The 18,307-nt window shown below is 38.5% G+C and overlaps 1 protein-coding gene across 1 annotated transcript; it reads left to right on the plus strand.

Annotated features, from left to right (window-relative positions):
* The first annotated feature begins 2,715 nt into the window (after window positions 1-2,715).
* Window positions 2,716-18,210, plus strand: LOC121726695 (histone acetyltransferase KAT2A). Its single transcript, XM_042114182.1, has 19 exons — window positions 2,716-2,982; window positions 3,254-3,432; window positions 3,670-3,799; window positions 3,920-4,065; window positions 4,158-4,382; window positions 4,469-4,518; window positions 4,831-4,996; window positions 5,470-5,608; window positions 5,699-5,779; window positions 5,897-6,054; window positions 10,236-10,368; window positions 10,561-10,633; window positions 10,728-10,803; window positions 12,986-13,130; window positions 13,792-13,952; window positions 14,398-14,595; window positions 16,058-16,148; window positions 17,078-17,204; window positions 17,583-18,210. The coding sequence occupies exons 1-19, from the start codon at window positions 2,883-2,885 to the stop codon at window positions 17,647-17,649; spliced, it is 2,445 nt and encodes an 814-aa protein (XP_041970116.1). The 5' UTR covers window positions 2,716-2,882; the 3' UTR covers window positions 17,650-18,210.
* Window positions 18,211-18,307: the final 97 nt, after the last annotated feature.

Here is an 18,307-nt window from a genome sequence, read left to right on the forward strand (position 1 = left end):
TACTTTACACAATCATCCTCTCAAATGAACTCAAATCCCAAAGATTTCCGTTTCCAACCGAGTAGGTAGTTATGTACAAGAGTATTCCTACATAGAATAACTTTTTATTTCTGTTAGAGCCAGTCCACACGTGACACGACGCGTTGCGTTGCGTCGTCGCAACGCAAATATTTTGACGCAAAACGCGCGTACCCGAAATACTAGAGCTTAGATGAATGATTGGTCTCGCGCTCGCGCTACGACTAGATACCGTCGGAGTACTTGAAAAATGCGGCAACAAATCATACGCCTTATGTTCCGGCCACACTAACGAGAAACGCCGTTAATTATCGCGTTGATTCTAAAACATGTTATAGCATTATCACCTTTACATGCCACTAATTAAAGGCGATAATGCTATAACATGTTTTAGAATTAACGCGATAATTAACGGCGTTTGACGTTAGTGTGGCCAGGCCCGCCAGGGCTTGATAAGGCGTAATCGCGCCAGTCGCGCCGCAAGCTTCGGGTGAGGTAGATGTGTCGATAATTTTCGAAATTTTAAGTAACGTCCGTAGCAAAATGCCAGTTTGCGTAGTGAGACTATGCAATAATAACACTACAAGAAACAAGAAAGGTACTGGCATCACATACCATCAGTAAATATTATAAATCGTCATAAACACAGAAAAATAATATAAACCTGAAAATTCGGATCGGAGTACCGCTTGATGTTCAGTGTTGCCAATTACCATGAACTAAAAATTCCCAAATGTTTCTGAGATTGTGATTTTTATTTATTTATTTATTTCTTATTTTTTTATATATACAGTGGATGAGCGCATTAAAATCTCTAGCTAGGGTAGCTGGTTCGAATCCCGCCAACGGAACAAAAAGTTTTCAACGTTCCTGGATCATGAATGTGTATTAATAAAAATGAATTATGAGTATCATAATATTATAATAAAAATCTTAAATACAGTTTATATTTTATGTAAGTACACAATACAGTAACAAATGAGAAAACAAATTTAACATTTGCTTTTTTATGACTCATTCTTAACTTTCGTTAAACTTCCTACCATTGTTTTTGTATTGTTTTCTCATCAATATTGTACCCATTATATTTCGTTGACCTAAACAACGTTGTTATTTTATCGCATTCTTTTCGAATGGACTTTATTCCAATGGTAAAGTTTATCAGCGGGGCTAAAATGGTCGCTTTGAAGAATCATGATATGAATCATAATATGATTCATTTTTCTAAAATCGAAAAATGCAACTCTGCTTGCAATTCATTTCTGTATTTTTGTACTGATTTGACATTTGTCAGTTTGACAGTTTTGACAATTCATTTGCTGAATTGATTGAGAGGAATTGCTAAATGTGACCATTTTAGCCCCGCTGGTGATTGAAAAATCAGCACTTACTATACAATAATAATAAATTACAAGACCACAGCAACTAATTTTTCCCCATTGATTGGGCACCAGTCACGTATTTTTTTTTATGAAATAAGGGGGCAAACGAGCAAACGGGTCACCTGATGGAAAGCAACTTCCGTCGCCCATGGACACTCGCAGCATCAGAAGAGCTGCAGGTGCGTTGCCGGCTTTGTAAATGGGAATAGGATAATAGGGGAGGGTAGGGATGGGAAGGGAATTGGGGAGGGTGGGGAAGGGAATAGGGCAGGGGATTGGGCCTCCGGTAAACTCACCGGTCACTGGTCTCCGTTTCTCCGGTCGAGCCGACCCATTCGTGCCGAAGCATGGCTCTCCCACGTATAAACGTATCTGGCAACCCGATTATCTACGCACACAACAATATTTGTGCATTGTTTTACACACACTACAATATTGAGGTGCCGCATTCGGGAATCTGTGTTTTCTATACAGCGCGGTATCTAGTCGAGCGCGCGCGCGAGACCAATCATTTATCTAAGTACTAGAGCTACATATTATATCGCGCGTAGTACAGACGCTGCAATGGCACCCAAGTATCTCGACTCGCGCGTTTAACGCGCGAGCGACGCGCGAGTCGAGATACTTGGGTGCCATTGCAGCGTCCAGTACAGCTACCCGCGAGTCCGTTGCGAGTGGACGTAATATGGGCGTGATAACTTCGATACGGAACTTTGATCCCTCGTAGCGTAGTAACTAGTAACGCACATAAAACGCGGTATCTGGATTCTGGAGAAATTGAAACGCGCGTATGGAATTTGGCGCGTAAAACGCCTTATCTGATTTTTATACTACCAACATGGACTCGAAGTTATCACGCTCCGATCAAATACGTCCATTCGCAACGGACTCGCGCGTAGTACTGGACGCAAAAACTTCTATTTAAATAGAATTCTTTGACTGGACGCTGCAATGGCACCCAAGTATCTCGACTCGCGCGTTGCTTATCGTTAAACGGACGAGTCGAGACTCGAGAGTCGCGCTCATTGAACGCGATTTACGCGCGAGTAAGGAAACGCGCATCTGGACGGGATATAATATGTAGGCTCTCTAGTTATATCTCGAGTACGCGCGTAAAACGCACGAGTCGCGGACTCCGCGCGTAAAACGCCTCATGGACAAGTACCATTTTTTTTCCTATATGGCACTTCGGTATTTATAACCATGGTCCTTGGCGCATGGCCAAAGTGACGAGTACTGTTTGCCATTGCGCCATGGTTATATAGCCGAAGTGCCATAATAAGAAAAATAAATGGCACTTGTCAGTTGTCAAAATTTATGTATTTGTGGTAGTGGTGATTGTTGTTTTGCAAGCTTGTTTCCTAGAGTTTAATCAAAAAATACAAGTCAATCGTGGTTTCTAAGAATTTGATAATGTTCAAGAGCAAGTAATTAATATCAAAGTATTAGTTTTACGTGGTGAAGCGAGGGTACGCAAGTACTATGTCCTCTCATTTGACAGTTGAGATCCGTCATAGCGAAATCCCTGATATCGCTATGACAGGAGCAGACGCGGATTCTACTCAAACAAACGCTCACGAAGGTAAATAAACCAAACAGTTAACATTATTTAATATGATCAAATCCCTACTTGCGGCAAACAACTGAACTACACAAGTGCATCTGTGTACCTATGGAAACCCACTACGACCCACTACCGTATCTGAAGTCTGAACAAGCAATATTATATATATTACTGGCATATTCTTATCACAATAAGCCTTTGAAAAGTATCTTAATTGTTGTCTACTTAGAGGTTGATACAGGAGGAATTAACATTCCAAAAATATTCCTATACAAAATTTTGTTTCTAGCTGGTTCAAGTGCAAACACAGATGATGCATCCTCAAGCAATGGAGCAACCTCTGCCAGTGGTGACGGACATACCTCTAGACAGTCCAACTTACAGAGAATACAACAACGGAAGCAGCAAATTTACAACTGGCCACATAACAAGAAACTACTCAAACTGGCAATTTATTCAATATGCCAAGTAAGTTTTTGTAAACTCAATTTGGGCTAGCTAAAATAGAAAAAAGGCTATTTACTACATGTTTTGTTTTATAGTACTTTTATTTTTTTCTTTGAAACTTTAAAAACAAACTGTGTATGTTTTAAATGACATGAAGTATAGTGTATTTGTTTGGCATGCTTGGCAGTATTGTTTTACTGATTATTTATAGATGTTATTCAGTATTCTTACATTTTAAAATATTTATTCATCTTGTAGACCCCAGAGTGTAACTGCACTGGTTGGAAGGCACCAACAACCCAACAAAATCCCAAGGAAAACATCCGTGCCGACAGTCAGTTAGCTGGAAACTTTTCTGAACCTTGCAGGCATTGCAAGCACACACTAGGTTGGTTTTTACTCATGTAAAATATTGGAAAGATATACTGCTTACAATAGTATTGTGTGTTGGAAATAAATTTCTTAGTCCATATTTCAAGCCATAATAAAATATTTTTTTTCAATTCAGAAAAACATGTAACACACCTACAAGGGATGCCTGTTGCTGAAATAAATAGACTCCTAGGAGCTATAATTGATGCTGAAAATATATTCATGTCTATGCACAGAGAGACTGATCATGACACTAAAAGAATCTATTGTTACTTATTTAAAGTAAGTTTTATTGTTATAAAAATACTTATTAAAAGAAAAAGCTAACTCTATTAATATTGATGTAAATTACTTAACTTTGTTTTATTTTTCAGCTTCTCCGTAAATGTATTCAAACTCACTCTCAGCCAAAAATAGAAGGGCCTCTTGGTCAGCCACCATTTGAAAAGCCCTCGATAGCAAAAGCTATTACAAACTTTGTTCTGTACAAATTTAACTCTTTGCCGCAAAGAGAATGGCAAACAATGTATGACTTAGCCAAAATGTTCCTACATTGCCTGAATCATTGGAATATTGATTCTCCTGGCATCAAAAAATTGGTAAGCTGAATGTTTTTGCAAAATATGCTGAAACAAAAAATTTAAGTTATCTTTTATATAAAAACATAAATTGATTAAATTTTCAGGAAGTATCAGACCCAGAAGAGTTATCTACTTACCAAATCAATTATACCAGGTATTGTTATTTTTTGTTAAATCAAAGTTAAGTTTCTGTCAAGATTTGTATAGAATATGAAAGCAGTTTATTAATATTGGCCTTAGTCATATTATGTAGTCAGATAAAGCTGGACGTAGTCAGGCTTTTTCTAATGTATTCGGCCAAAGTAAAGTGCACCTGGCCTGTCCAACTTTTGCTGTAGATAGCTAAAATGTTTTATTAAAAAATCACCCTTTATTTACTTAGGGTCCTGTGTTTTTTATTTAAATGTGAAATGAGTGCGGTTTGGCTTGGTGACCTGGCAAACATCATAAAAAATATCACATACAGGTGGTTAGTATTCTGCCACGTGCCGGCGTTCTGCGACGCGCTGCCGCACTTCGACACGACGCTGGTGTTCGGGCGGACGATGCTGCGCGCGGTGTTCAAGTCTGTGTGCCGACAGCTCATGGACAAGTGCCACTTGGAGAGGGACCGCATGCCGCCGGAGAAGCGGGTCAGTATTGTCACAATATTCATTTGTACTATCAGAGAAGTTGATTCACACACGGATGGTCCCCACCTACGTAATCTGACCAATCACAGCTAACATTGAATTGACACGATCCAACCAAGTGACGTAGGTCTGTCAACTGCCTAGGAATCAATTTCCTCGTAGGTACATACATAATATAAATTATTTATAATTGTAACTGACTATGATATAGATAAAATAAAGCTTTTGTTAATATGTGTGTTCTACAGTAACATTAATCTTGATCGGTGTCATCGCAAAATACATTTATACTCGACTATGGTGAAAACAAAATAAATGTTTTGACATTCTGTTTCCTCCACTGAGTCCAAAGAGCCCAAATTACTGATCAATAGATATTTCAAAAACTCTGTTATCATAGACTACAAATACGGTTTGCGTGATCATATAATACTTTTCAATTTAATAAATCGTCAATTGTCTTATTGTTGTAGGTGTTGGTTCTCAATCACTTCCCAATATTCCTGAGTCTTCTAGAGGAAGAAATTTTCAACAGCGAGTCGCCGATATGGAACTTGGACTACAAACAAATGCCAACAGCTCAACTACAAGCTATTCTCGATAATAAGTCGCGTAAGTATTATACTATAACTTTTCTTAATATAATAGCAAATAAGAGCAACTTTTTGGAGCTACAGTAAGTGTATTTTTATTTTGATGCAGCGGGTAGACGCGGCGAGTTTGAACGAGTTACACCATCAGGCGAAAGCAAAGATGGCTTCACAACTATTTCATTGTCTTCCGGTAAGTTTATTCAAAGTTTTTTGTAGATTACCTCATAGTTTACTTGTTTGATACATATTTTACATATTTTCTTCCACAGTTTGGTAAATAGTTAAAACTTTGGATTACTGTTGCCAGGTTCAATAAAGCAGGAGGGCGGCAAGCGCGTGGCGGAGTCCCGCAGCGACGCCGGCGGCAAGCGACGGCGGCTGGACGACGCCGACGACGTCAGCGAGCGGACCGTCGCCGAGATCGTCGCCACCATCACCGACCCCAACTACATGTGCGGGCCCGACGTGAGTACACGCGCCGTCCCGCTCGCATACTAGCGCCGCCCCGCTCGCACAGTAGTGCGGCCGAGGGCAACACAGCACGACCACACAATGAAGCATGTGCTACACGGTTTTAAACGCCGCGGCGCGGTTTGAAACTGAAGATTGAAACAGTGTAGAATTGTAGATAGTTGTTTTATGCCAAATTTGGTTTGATCTCTAAACGCCCTTGGTAGCGAGGTCTGCGTTTGAAACCACTGGTGGAAGCGTTGGTTTGCATCTTGTTTATGGTTATGTATGAGCAGGCAGACGCACGCGATGGCGAGATAAGAACATAACACAGAAATGGATATAGTTAGAACCGCCATGTCGCTCCAATTTGTATGAACACGAGCGTGTTATTTTTTTCATACCTACTGTGACGTCACAAGAGCGCTTTAGTGATGGGAATACCCGTACGCGCGGAATCGATTCGAAGGCATCGCCGCGCCCCGTCTCTTTTGCCACTTTAATAGGTATATCGATTTTTAATCGATTATTATTCGAGTTAATATACAGAGAAATGATAAATCTAAAGATACGTGCTTGCCAGGACAGCTAGTAATATATCATATTATTCTAAACTAAATCACTAAACAGGAACATAAATACATATTACATAAAATATAATTACCGAGTCACAAAATATCCCAAAGCGAACATTCTCTTTGGGATATTTTCTCATTCCTCTGTTTCATGTCCGTTTCAAAAATCGATTAATTAGAATCGAGAATATGTACAACACTATTTGCTTCATTTGACAGAAAAATGAGAATATTGACTGTACCTCGAAACTAAGCGATGAGTGAAAGTATCGATTTTTTATTTCCATTGCGCGCTCAATAGCGGACAAACAGAACGAGCTCTATAATTTTCTAACTAAAGCGGCAATGTATTATGAATCATGCGGTACACACGCTGTTACGTAGATTTCATGGTAAAAACTACAACCACCCACGATTAACATTAAATAATTAATTTTAAAATAAAGGACACATGATTTAATAATAAAATTACTTACCAATGAAAAGAAACGTATCCACTATTTAGACCAACGTTTCTAGTCGAATTTCCACAGCCCAATACGGCACAATTAGACATTTTTAGAATTCCGATCGACGTCCGATTCCGATAACGGTGGAGCGCAGACTAAAGAACAGATTTTCGAAATTTTGACATTGTACTATCAGAGAAGTTGATTCCTATGCAAATCGGGGACCTAAGTAGTTTGGTTGCGTTACGTCATACCCAGCTGATAGATCACAATTAACATTGAATTGACGTATTCGACCAAATAACGTTGGTCTGTCAATTGCATAGGAATCCACTTCCTCGATGGTACAACGTTTGGGCACAATAGACATAACTACCAGTAGTTCGACTGCAAAGAGACGGACAGGTTTCAATATCTGTCAAATTCGTCGGGTTTCACTAGGATTATGAACGGAATGTGGCTCGCGCTGGCTGATATAGTTTATTTTAAAATATTTAAAATAAAGTTTTCTAAATTGGATTCTGACAATTTTAATCGCATGTGCCAAAACGCAAACAACAATACGACCAAAGAGGAACACGTCCATCGAATATGTCATAGTTTTAAATTCGTAGGTAACAAGTTAACAACCCTAGCGACGATTTTCGTCATAATACGTCAAATTTAAAAATTTCAACATCAGTTCTAAGTCCGTTATACTCTATCATTCTGTCTACTCTGGTTTGGGAACGCGATGGCACGCGAAGTACATACACATGGCAGTTCTAACTATATCCATTTCTGTGGAACATAAAGAACGAGAAGTAATTACAGAGCTTCTCGAGCTTTATAAAGACTTTGCCCTGCCTTTGGAATTTAAAATGCGAATCGTACAAAAACTCAAGTAAAAAAAATGCGTGGGATATTTTAGCCACAAAATTAAAAGAAATTGAGCCAACGGCCAACGCCGCGTCTGCAAAAAAGAAAATAGACAATTTAAGAATTTCTTATGCACGGGATACGAAGAAGGAGTCATTTAAATTAAAGTTGATTATTCTATATAGAACTACGTCACATATAATAAAACTGTAGAAATGACAATTCTGTACATTAAAGATATCCAAAAAATAATAAGCGGGGGCTGTTACTACATCGCTATAGAAGCCAAAACTGTGGTTAGTTTTTTGTCTGTCTGTCTGTCTGTATGTTTGTTCCAGCATCACACGAAAACTACTGATCCGATTTGAATGCGGTTTTCGCAGATATATTTGTCTTCTTCCAACTTAACATCTGGTGTACAAAAAATTTTCCCCTCACCTTTCCAAAGGGTCAAAAGAGGTTGTACCAAACTTTTTTCTTTAACACGAAAACTACTGATCCGATTTGAATAATATATGCCTTATTTATTCAAACTTAGCATCTGCGCCCCCCCCCCCAACCCCCCCCCCCCCCTGTTAATGTTGCTAAGTAAAATGGTGTTGCGTCGTTAGTGTTGAGTTTTACTTCTTCTTTAGAATCAAAGTAAGTTATTTATTAAAAGTGAAATTAATCTAACCAAAACTAAACATGCAGATTTTGCGTGTCGTTTGATTAATATGAGGGGGGGGGGGGGGGCAATAATTCTTATTCCTTAGGAACAAACTAAGTTATTAATCAATAGTGAAAAATACAGATTTTGAGTGTCATTTGATTAATATCTGGATTTGCCTGGATATGGACAGACGGACAGGCTGATATTGTATCTTTGTAATCGGGTTCCGTTTTTTACCATTTGAGTAAGGGACCATAAAAAGGAGAGAATTATCCATTTCCGTTATTATACTATGGTAACGCCTACACAGGGAAAGGGAAGGGAAACAGCTATCCATACTAATATTATAAATGCGAAAGTGTATTTGTTTGTTTGTCTTTTCTTCGCAGCCTAACGAAGCAACCAATTGACTTGATTTTTGGCATCGACTTAGTTGAAAGGATAGAGAGTAACATAGGCTACTTTTGGTCTTGGAAAAACATCATGTTTCTAAAGGAGATTTGCAAGAATATTCGTATTGTACACGATTTTCGAATTCCACGCGAGCGAAGCCGCGGGCAAAAGCTAGTTTTGAATATAAATTCAGTTAAATATTAAATATATTTGTAGGTACCATCGAGGAAGTTGATTCCTATGCAATTGACAGACCAACGTTATTTGGTCGAATATGTCAATTCAATGTTAATTGTGATCTAGCTGACAGATCGTTTGACGTAACGCGACCAAACTACTTAGGTCCCCGATTTGCATAGGAATCAACTTCTCTGATAGTACCTACTTATCTACTTTTTTGTTCACCTGGTAGGTATTTATTAACCTATTTTGATCTTCAATAATTATTGCTTTTGTAAAATTACAATCCATACTTCCATACTTACTATATACTAACTTACTTACCTACTAATATAATAAATGAGAAAGTGTGTCTCTCTGTCTGTCTGTTACCTTATAATAAAATACAATATTTGTACTAGACGATGCCCGCAACTCCGTTGCGCCAAAACTTTTTATATCTCGCGGGAACTGTACATTTTTCCGGGATAAAAAGTAGCCTAAGTTGTCCTTTCCCGGGACTCACAGTATCTCCATGCAAAATTTCAGCAAAATCGGTTCAGCGGTTTGGGCGTGAAGAGGTAACAGACAGACGGACAGACAGACACACTTTCGCATTTGTAATATAAGTTTGGATGAAAATATGTCACAGATTGTGATAATCATTTTTAGGGTTCCGTACCCAAAGGGTAAAAACGGGACCCTATTACTAAGACTTTGCTGTCTGTCCGTCTGTCTGTATATCTCCAGGCTGTAACTCAAGAACAGTAATAGCTATTATAGAGATTTGAAATTTAATCCTCATTCATCTGTATAAACTGAGTGCTGTACATTTATCTATAAAGGTCAGTATGACGAGATTCAATCTTGTGAGATAAGATTATCGTAATCTCATTGAGAGAAACTACAATTTGGATTATTTTTGGCTGTAATGTGTACTGTGTACCTACATTATTTTTGAGGTGCACTCTTCTAAAAAAACAAGTCAAAAGTTTATTATAAAATAAGATATATAATTTTTAATGACTTTATTAACATTTTGGATTTAAAAAATCTATGAGCTTTCATAGTTATAATTGTAAGTGTTTTAAGTGAAGTGTATCTTTTCAGGCTCTATTCCAAATGCAAGCGCCGAGAGATGAGGCGGCCAAGTTGGAAGAGCAGAGGAAACTCATAGAGTTCCACGTCATTGGCAACTCCTTGACCGGGCCGGTTAATAAGCAGACCATGCTGTGGCTTATAGGTAAATTTGGAATTTTATTCTTATAGGATTACATATTGGTTGTAATTATGTATTTCATATATTTTTTAAGATTTATGCATATTTCTTTAAGTATTATAATCATGATTTCTTCCCATTTTGAGTTTCATATATAATATTTTTTTAATTAAATGTATGCTGAAAAACATTACATCTCTGATGTAACAATTTCAGGTTTACACAATGTATTTTCGCACCAGCTGCCCGAAATGACGAAGGAGTACATATCTCAATTAGTTTTTGATCCGTAAGTGTTACTTATTTCGGTTAAAATATCTGAATATAAAATTAATTAATATAAGCTACAGTAAGCAAGTTAATACTTTTTTATTTTGTTACAGTAAACACAAAACCCTGGCTCTCATTAAAGAAGGAAGACCGATTGGTGGAATTTGCTTCCGAACATTTTATTCACAGGTAATAGTTTTGTTTCTTACCTATACATCTACACTACTATTATAAAGAGGAAAGATTTGATTTTTTGTTTGTTTGTTTGTTTGAGTCGAATAGGCTCCGAAACTACTGGACCGATTTGAAAAATTCTTTTACCATTGGAATCCTGCATTATTTCTGCTGAACATAGGCTAATTTTTATTTTGGAAAAATATAAGGTTCCGTAAGATATTTGGGATTTTCGGACGCAAGGTTTAAAAAATCAACCAGAAAAGTTACTTATTTTGCGTACGCTGCCTAAACTATAAAAGATAGAGGCATAAAATGTTCTAAGTAATTATAGATCTTTTAAATATCTACAAAAAAGTCCGCGACACACTATACCTATCTATGTTGAGTGAGGCACAATAACCATTTTTTTATTAAAAAATCTAGAATTTTTTTTGGACTATATTTAAATGCGTTTATTTAAATCATGCTATTGACCCTTATCAAAATAAATTATTTCATCACTAAGTACAGTTAATGTAGATAATATTTGGTCTTTGAATGATTAAAATTGGACGTTTGGTTTTAATGTTATGGCGAAATTAAAATATTACGATTTCTGCTGCACGTTGCGAATTGGGCGTCAAGGCGCGATGCGCGGGTGTGCGTGCGGTAGGGGAGAGATTTAATTATCAGTGCCACAGACTCGCCCGGAGAGTCCACGTAAATATTACCTCGATCGTGGGAATAGCAGACACAATAGATTTTCAATAGTTATGCGACAGCCGGGTGCTGCTTTATTGATTTGATATAGACTATCGTGCTTCATTATTATAATCCTAATTTCAAAAAAGCTTTAAAAGTTATGACTACGAAAGTAATATTTTTAGAACTTTTTAAAATAAGTTTTGAATGACTATTATTTTTGATTGCTATTATAATTAATTAATTTCTTTAACTATAAATCTCCAATAGCGGCAGCCGGCTGCCAGCATAACAATTGAAGATCTATTGTGTCTGCGATACCCACGATGCCGATGCACGATGGAAGTATTAATGCATATTTTTTAATCCACACTATTTCTGCTGAATATAGGCTATATTTAATGAGAGAAAAAAGGGAACCGTATTAAGTGTTAATAATTGTGTGAAAAATCTACCAAAATATTCCTTCTTGCTTATGCTTTATAAATTATAGACTATACTTACTTATCGCAAAGTGATGTACTATAGTCTTATAGTTCTGCAGGTAAGGATAAAATAATCAAACATAACACTTAAAATATAAAAATATAAAAAAAAAATACAATAAAAATGTGTTATATGTACATAATAATTATAATATAGTAGTTGCAGGCTAAATAATGTAAACTATTTTTATGTTCTGCTTAACTTAAAGATTGACTACCTTTATTAAAAAAAAATAATTTAAAAAGCAATGTCCACCCGTGCGAAGCCGGGCCGGACCGCTAGTCTTATATATAAAATTCTCGTGTCACAATGTTAGGCCGCGTACTCCTCCGAAACGGCTTTACTGATTTTAACCAAATTTTATATGCATATTCAGTGGGTCTGAGAAACGTCTACTGAGTACTTTTTATATTGATAAGAGCATTTGTTGAATAAATAATAGTAAATTATTACAACTCGAGACTGACGACGACCATTGTTTGTGCGACGGGATAGCGATGAACGTTGCCATGGTGACATACTTATTTAGTCACTTCAATAAAATAATATGGGTGAAATACTTTATATGGCAAAGAAACGTTTGCCGGGACAGCAGTATTAATATATAACATATAATAACCTGACCTAACGTAATCTTTAATTTTGAAATCTGTTGATATGAACTATATGCATCTTTTCTTTGTCTGACTTGCCTCCAACGGAGTTCTGAATCAATGTTGCTTATCACGTCAAATAGCTTAAAATATATGACTAATAAAATATCAGTAGTTTTCCTCGCGCCTGCATATTCCCAAAAAGAAAGTGGCTGAGGTATTTTTCTTACACTACTGACTACACTATCCACTCAACCACAATAAATTCACAATCTTATGTGTATGATTCTGAGCTGGGTCCAGTTTTAGCGTTACACAATTTAATATTGTAAATTGTTTGTTTTTTTTTCTGTATTTTCGCTTGTTATTTAATATTGTGTTGTGTGATTGTCAAAATAAACTTATTCTTATCTTATAACTTTGTTTATATCCAGGGTTTCAGTGAGATCGTGTTTTGCGCGGTGACGTCCAACGAGCAGGTGAAGGGCTACGGCACGCACCTCATGAACCATCTCAAGGACTACCACATACGGGCCAACATACTGCACTTCCTTACCTTCGCTGACGAGTTCGCTATAGGTGAGAGAGAGGGAAAGAGTATTGAGTTTTTGCTAAACAAATAAAAGTTTTACATTGTTAACAGCGAAACCTACTTGACATTGTCTTTTAAATCCAATCCAATGATATCATAAATCTTTGTAACTACATAAATAATGACTCTTGTTCGCACCGGTTGCAAGTAATTTGAAAATTACAATATTACAGGATTTACCTTGGCCTTTTGTAAAGACACTTCTATTAAAATGGAGCTTAAAGCAGCGGCCGTGTGATTTTCATGGTATATTTCACAATATAAAAAAATATTTAATAATATTTACGACACGATACCGAACATCAAATAAGACATTTCAAAAGCTTTCTTATGACAAAGGAACACTAATTCCAGTTTCGTATCGCATAATGTAAAAACTCTCTAGGGGCCTGTCCACACGGTCGTTGCGTCGACGCAGCGGTGCCGTTTGACTGCGCAATCGCAGCGTTATTACGAAGCATTCTTAAAGTCAACACTCCTCCCGCTTCGTCTCGGGGGCTGCTGTCCGTCATGTGTGCGTTGCGACGATGCAGCGCGCCGTGTGAACGCCTTGGTTATTTGTATTTAAAACAACGCAACGGCAGCGCTGCTTTGACGCAACGCGCCATGTAGATTGGCTCTAACGCTTTATGTAAACTAACGTTCCAGGTTACTTCAAGAAGCAAGGGTTCAGCAAGGACATAGCGTTGCCCCGCGCGATGTACGGCGGCTACATTAAGGACTACGAGGGCGCCACGCTCATGCACTGCGAGCTCAACCCGCGCATCGTGTACACACACTTCACCGCTGTCATACGACGACAGAAGGAGGTAAGGTGGCAAGCGATACCACACGTGAACTGTTAAGTAGCGGTAGACTCTTAGTACAAAGTAAACATGTACGGTGTGTTACTGTCGCTACTTGCCGTATAGAACCACTTTTATCTTTTTTAGGCCAGTGTTTAACAATGATATAAATTGTAGTCAAACTTTTTCGCGGGGAGTAGTGACAGAACGTGCATTCACCAGACAACCAGAGAAGTTGGTACAGCCTACATACCGGTGGTAGGCATCATGTAGGACTTTCTGAAAACATTTATTTTAAATTTATTCAGAAATAAAACAATTTTGATTTGATTTGATACCGAATAGGTGCAATTTACCTGAAGGTTTCCTATGAGACAGCTCAGTTGCTACTTGTTAGTGTCGAATGTCTACCTAGGCAATATATTCTCATAATACATATGTGTATCGTATTATCATTACTTGTTCGCAGATTGTAAAGAAACTCATCGACTTGCGACAAAAAGAGGTGCGGAAAGTACACCCCGGACTCACCTGTTTCAAAGACGGTGTCCGCAGCATACCTGTAGAGAGTATACCTGGTGCGCGCGAGGCGGGCGTGCGAGCGACGCGCGCGGCCCCGCCCCCTGCCGACTTTGACCCCGCCCCGCTGCGGCAGGTGCTTACTGCGGTGAGTGTTGAAATAAAAATATTTTACGGTGCCTACCGCCGGCTCGGGAACAGGGGTGTAGACTATTTGTAGGAAATATTTTTATTTTACAGGTGTACATATTTGTTACACCTAAAAATATATACAGGGTGTAACAAAAATAAGTGATAATACTTTCGGGTGTGTATGTGTTCCTTGTAGAGAGTTCACTGTGAAAGTAGTAGCGCTGTAAGACCAAATTTTTTTTTCACTTTTGTATGGGGAAACTCGTGACGCTCGGGCCCTTGCCCATACAAAAGTGAAAAAAAATTTTCGTCTTTCAGAGCTGCTGCTTTCGCAGTGAACTCTCTACAAGGAACACGTACACACCCTAAAGTATTATCACTTATTTTTGTTACACACTGTATAAAAACGAGCTTTTGCCCGCGGCTTCGCTCGCGTTAAGAAGTATTTTTTTTATATACAAACTTTCATCCCCTATTTTAACCCCTTGGGGTTGGAATTTATCAAAATCCTTTCTTAGCGGATGCCTTCGTCATAACACATACCTGCATGCAAAATTTCAGCCCGATCCGTCCAGTGGTTTGGGCTGTGCGTTGATAGATCGTCATGTCAGTCAGTTCATCATGGCGTCGCTATGACGTTACGGTCCTCCAAACAACAAATCTTAGTATGGGTTTGACATCGAAATGTCACTGTCACACACAATATTTTGGAGATCGTGACGTCACACTCTGTAATGGCTCTTTGCGATCACGCAATATTACGGATTAAATATTAACTTTAAATTTTATTAAATAAAATAAAAAATATTATAAAGTTAATGAGTAAAAAAATGTCATTTTCTGTAATTCTATACTTAATACAAACTCTGAAAAAAAAACAATAATTTGTATAATATTTCGTTTACTGTCTACACCCCTACTAGCCCGAACCGGTGGTAACTTAATATGCTAATATGCAGTAATACGCGTTGGAGCGAGCGTCCGATTCGTTGCGTCGGCGCGCGACGTTCAGATGTGAAATATTTTATGATACTCTACATTGATGCGTTGCGCTATCGGACGCCATTTTGTAACGAAATTATAGACAAAAGATGAAGTGAGAAGGTGTATGTCGCGCTCTGCGCTGTCGTTGTCTTGTTTTCTCGTGACTGCAATGCAGTTGTAGTAATAGATGACGCCCACAACTCCGTTGCGGCGAAATATCGCGCGGGAACCGTAAAATTGTCCGAGATAAAAATCTCAGGACTCAAATTATCTCAATACTGAATTTTAGCAAAATCGGTTCAGCGGTTTGGGCGTGAAGAGGTAACAGACAGACAGACACACTTTCGCATTTATAATATTAGTATGGATGCCAAGCGTTTTTTTCGTTCCGACTTCAGTCTTAAAATATGATCATTGAATATAAGTGCGCCCTATAAGGATTTGCATTTTAAATAAAAAAATTAAAGAGACGTAACTGAAATTTCTTATCCCAGGTGAAGAACCACGCGGCGGCGTGGCCGTTCGTGAAGCCGGTGGACAAGGCGGAGGTGCCGGACTACTACGACCACATCAAGTATCCCATGGGTTAGTAGCTAACTATCTAAGACTAAGAGTGCTAACTACTATAGTTTGTGCGTTTTATGATGATATGCGTGACACATTATAATTGACAATAGTAGGGAAGTTACCTAACAAAAATTAATCGATAATTTAAAAATATCGAATCACTTCGTAAAGGAATTGCAATCGAAATTATCGATTTCGTACTGACATTTCAGTGGTGCCGACTGCCGGCGCGGCGATTTAAGATGGCCGCCCTTTTTTATCGATTTGATTTCGATTCAACAGAGTCAATCTCTATTGACATAAGTTCCGTTTCATGCATCTGACATTTTTCAAATGTTATCGTAACAATAATTTTATACTCCTATTTCACAGTTAATATTTATAATTTTATATTAATAAGTTAGCATTTGGCAACTTTTCATCTTTATTCATTTACAATTATAGGAAACATTTGTATTTGTAGATGGAATATAATTTATTACACTTTGATTTTTTTGTTTTCTTGTAAAAAAAAACCCGTAGCAAGGAATATGAAAACTGTCACCCATATCATCTTAAAACGCACAAACTATAGTATTAACAATTTAAAAAATATTACACTGTCTAGTAATATAAAGTTTGCTGAGCACTGTGTGTGTTACTTGGTGAATGTCATAACATTTATTCGCAAAGCATGTCTGACAAGTGCCAATTTACAAGATGGCGGCATTTGGCCTCAGCCTCGAAAACAGCGGGCAGCGGGGCGGTGGCGGAGGCGGCGCGAGGGCGGTGCGTTGCAATTTTGATTTATATGGAACTGCCTCGACGGCAGCGGCGTGCGACGTTCTAGACGGCTTCTCACCACCACCGCTCCCGCCCCGCTGTCCACTGATTTCGAGGTTGAGTCTTTAGTTCCGATATTGCGCACACCCCTATAGTTCATAATATTGTATTTATTTGATGCATAGATCTGCGCACGATGGGCGAGCGACTCAAGGCGCGCTACTACGTGTCGCGGCGGCTGTTCGTGGCGGACATGACGCGCATCTTCACCAACTGCCGTCTCTACAACTCCCCCGACACGGACTACTACCGGTGAGTGTGCGAGCGGGACGGTATGTGTTCCTTTCTCTTTCTGTCAAGCGAAATCGTAGAGTCATTAAGTGTAAACATGACTAAGTGATTGGTGCCAGAGTATAGGAGAGTTTAACACAGAAACAAATTATATGCACATGAGACGTGATACTGATTACTGTATGTGTGTGCGTGCGCCCTAATTAGGGCAGCCTTATTGAAGATGGTCAACTGTATTATTTATATCGAGTTAGTACCCTCGCGTATTTTTGATCAAAACGTAAGGTTAAATTGTGAAGGAGCTATAAAGTAGCGTCTTCTAATTAAATTCGTCAGTCTCCTAGACAATTCTTTACAAATAAAAAAAAAACTTTTTAATGATTTTCTTTTTTTACGCAGGTGCGCCAACACCCTTGAGAAGTACTTTCAGGCGAAGATGAAGGAGGCGGGGCTGTGGGACAAATGATCCAGGTACACCTTCGTCGAGCTCATCATGCGCGACCTCACCGACCCCGCCCCCGGCCCCGCCCCCCGCCCCGCCTCAGGCCCGGCCCCTTACGCCAGAGATGAGTAAACGACAGCCCTGGATTTATGTAAAGGCAGCATAGGCTATGACCTATGGGCGGCAACGTCCTATGATGGCGGCAGAGTTCGTACATAAGGGCGGCGAAAGTGGCCTATACTCATAAAAATTAATAATCCGGCCCTGGTGAACGATATAGATAAAGTTGTGTGTGTAATGTTGAGTGATTGTGGAAAAACAGTGTAAACTTTTGTGTTAAAAAATTTTGGAGGATGTGGTTGAAACTTGAAACCCACTTGTAAGATTATTATTGATATCTTATTGATATTCAGGTGAAAGGGCTAGTTTAAATGGAGTAAGGACTGTTTTATGCTACTAATGAGGAAAATCTTTTTTTGTTTTGCAGTAATAATGTTCTAAAATATTTTATTTAGGGTATACTAGGGCAGAGACCGGCAGAGTCGAAGCGCATCGAAGCGAATTATTAAAACTGAACATAACAAATTCAACCTTAACTCCAAAGCGTTTAACGCACTTTAGAACTTCTGAGAATTTAAAAATCCGCGCGAATTCGCGTGAATGCGCCCGACCAACGCTGATT

Source organism: Aricia agestis, chromosome 4, assembly GCF_905147365.1.
Source record: "Aricia agestis chromosome 4, ilAriAges1.1, whole genome shotgun sequence".
NCBI classification, from domain to species: domain Eukaryota; kingdom Metazoa; phylum Arthropoda; class Insecta; order Lepidoptera; family Lycaenidae; genus Aricia; species Aricia agestis.

Excerpts from the sequence above, each read along its gene's own strand:
- LOC121726695 (XM_042114182.1), top strand. The coding sequence starts at position 2,883 with ATGTCCTCTCATTTGACAGTTGAGATCCGTCATAGCGAAATCCCTGAT. Across the intron at positions 13,953-14,397 it reads TCATACGACGACAGAAGGAG|ATTGTAAAGAAACTCATCGA; the intron begins GTAAGGTGGCAA and ends ACTTGTTCGCAG. Across the intron at positions 14,596-16,057 it reads TGCGGCAGGTGCTTACTGCG|GTGAAGAACCACGCGGCGGC; the intron begins GTGAGTGTTGAA and ends TTCTTATCCCAG.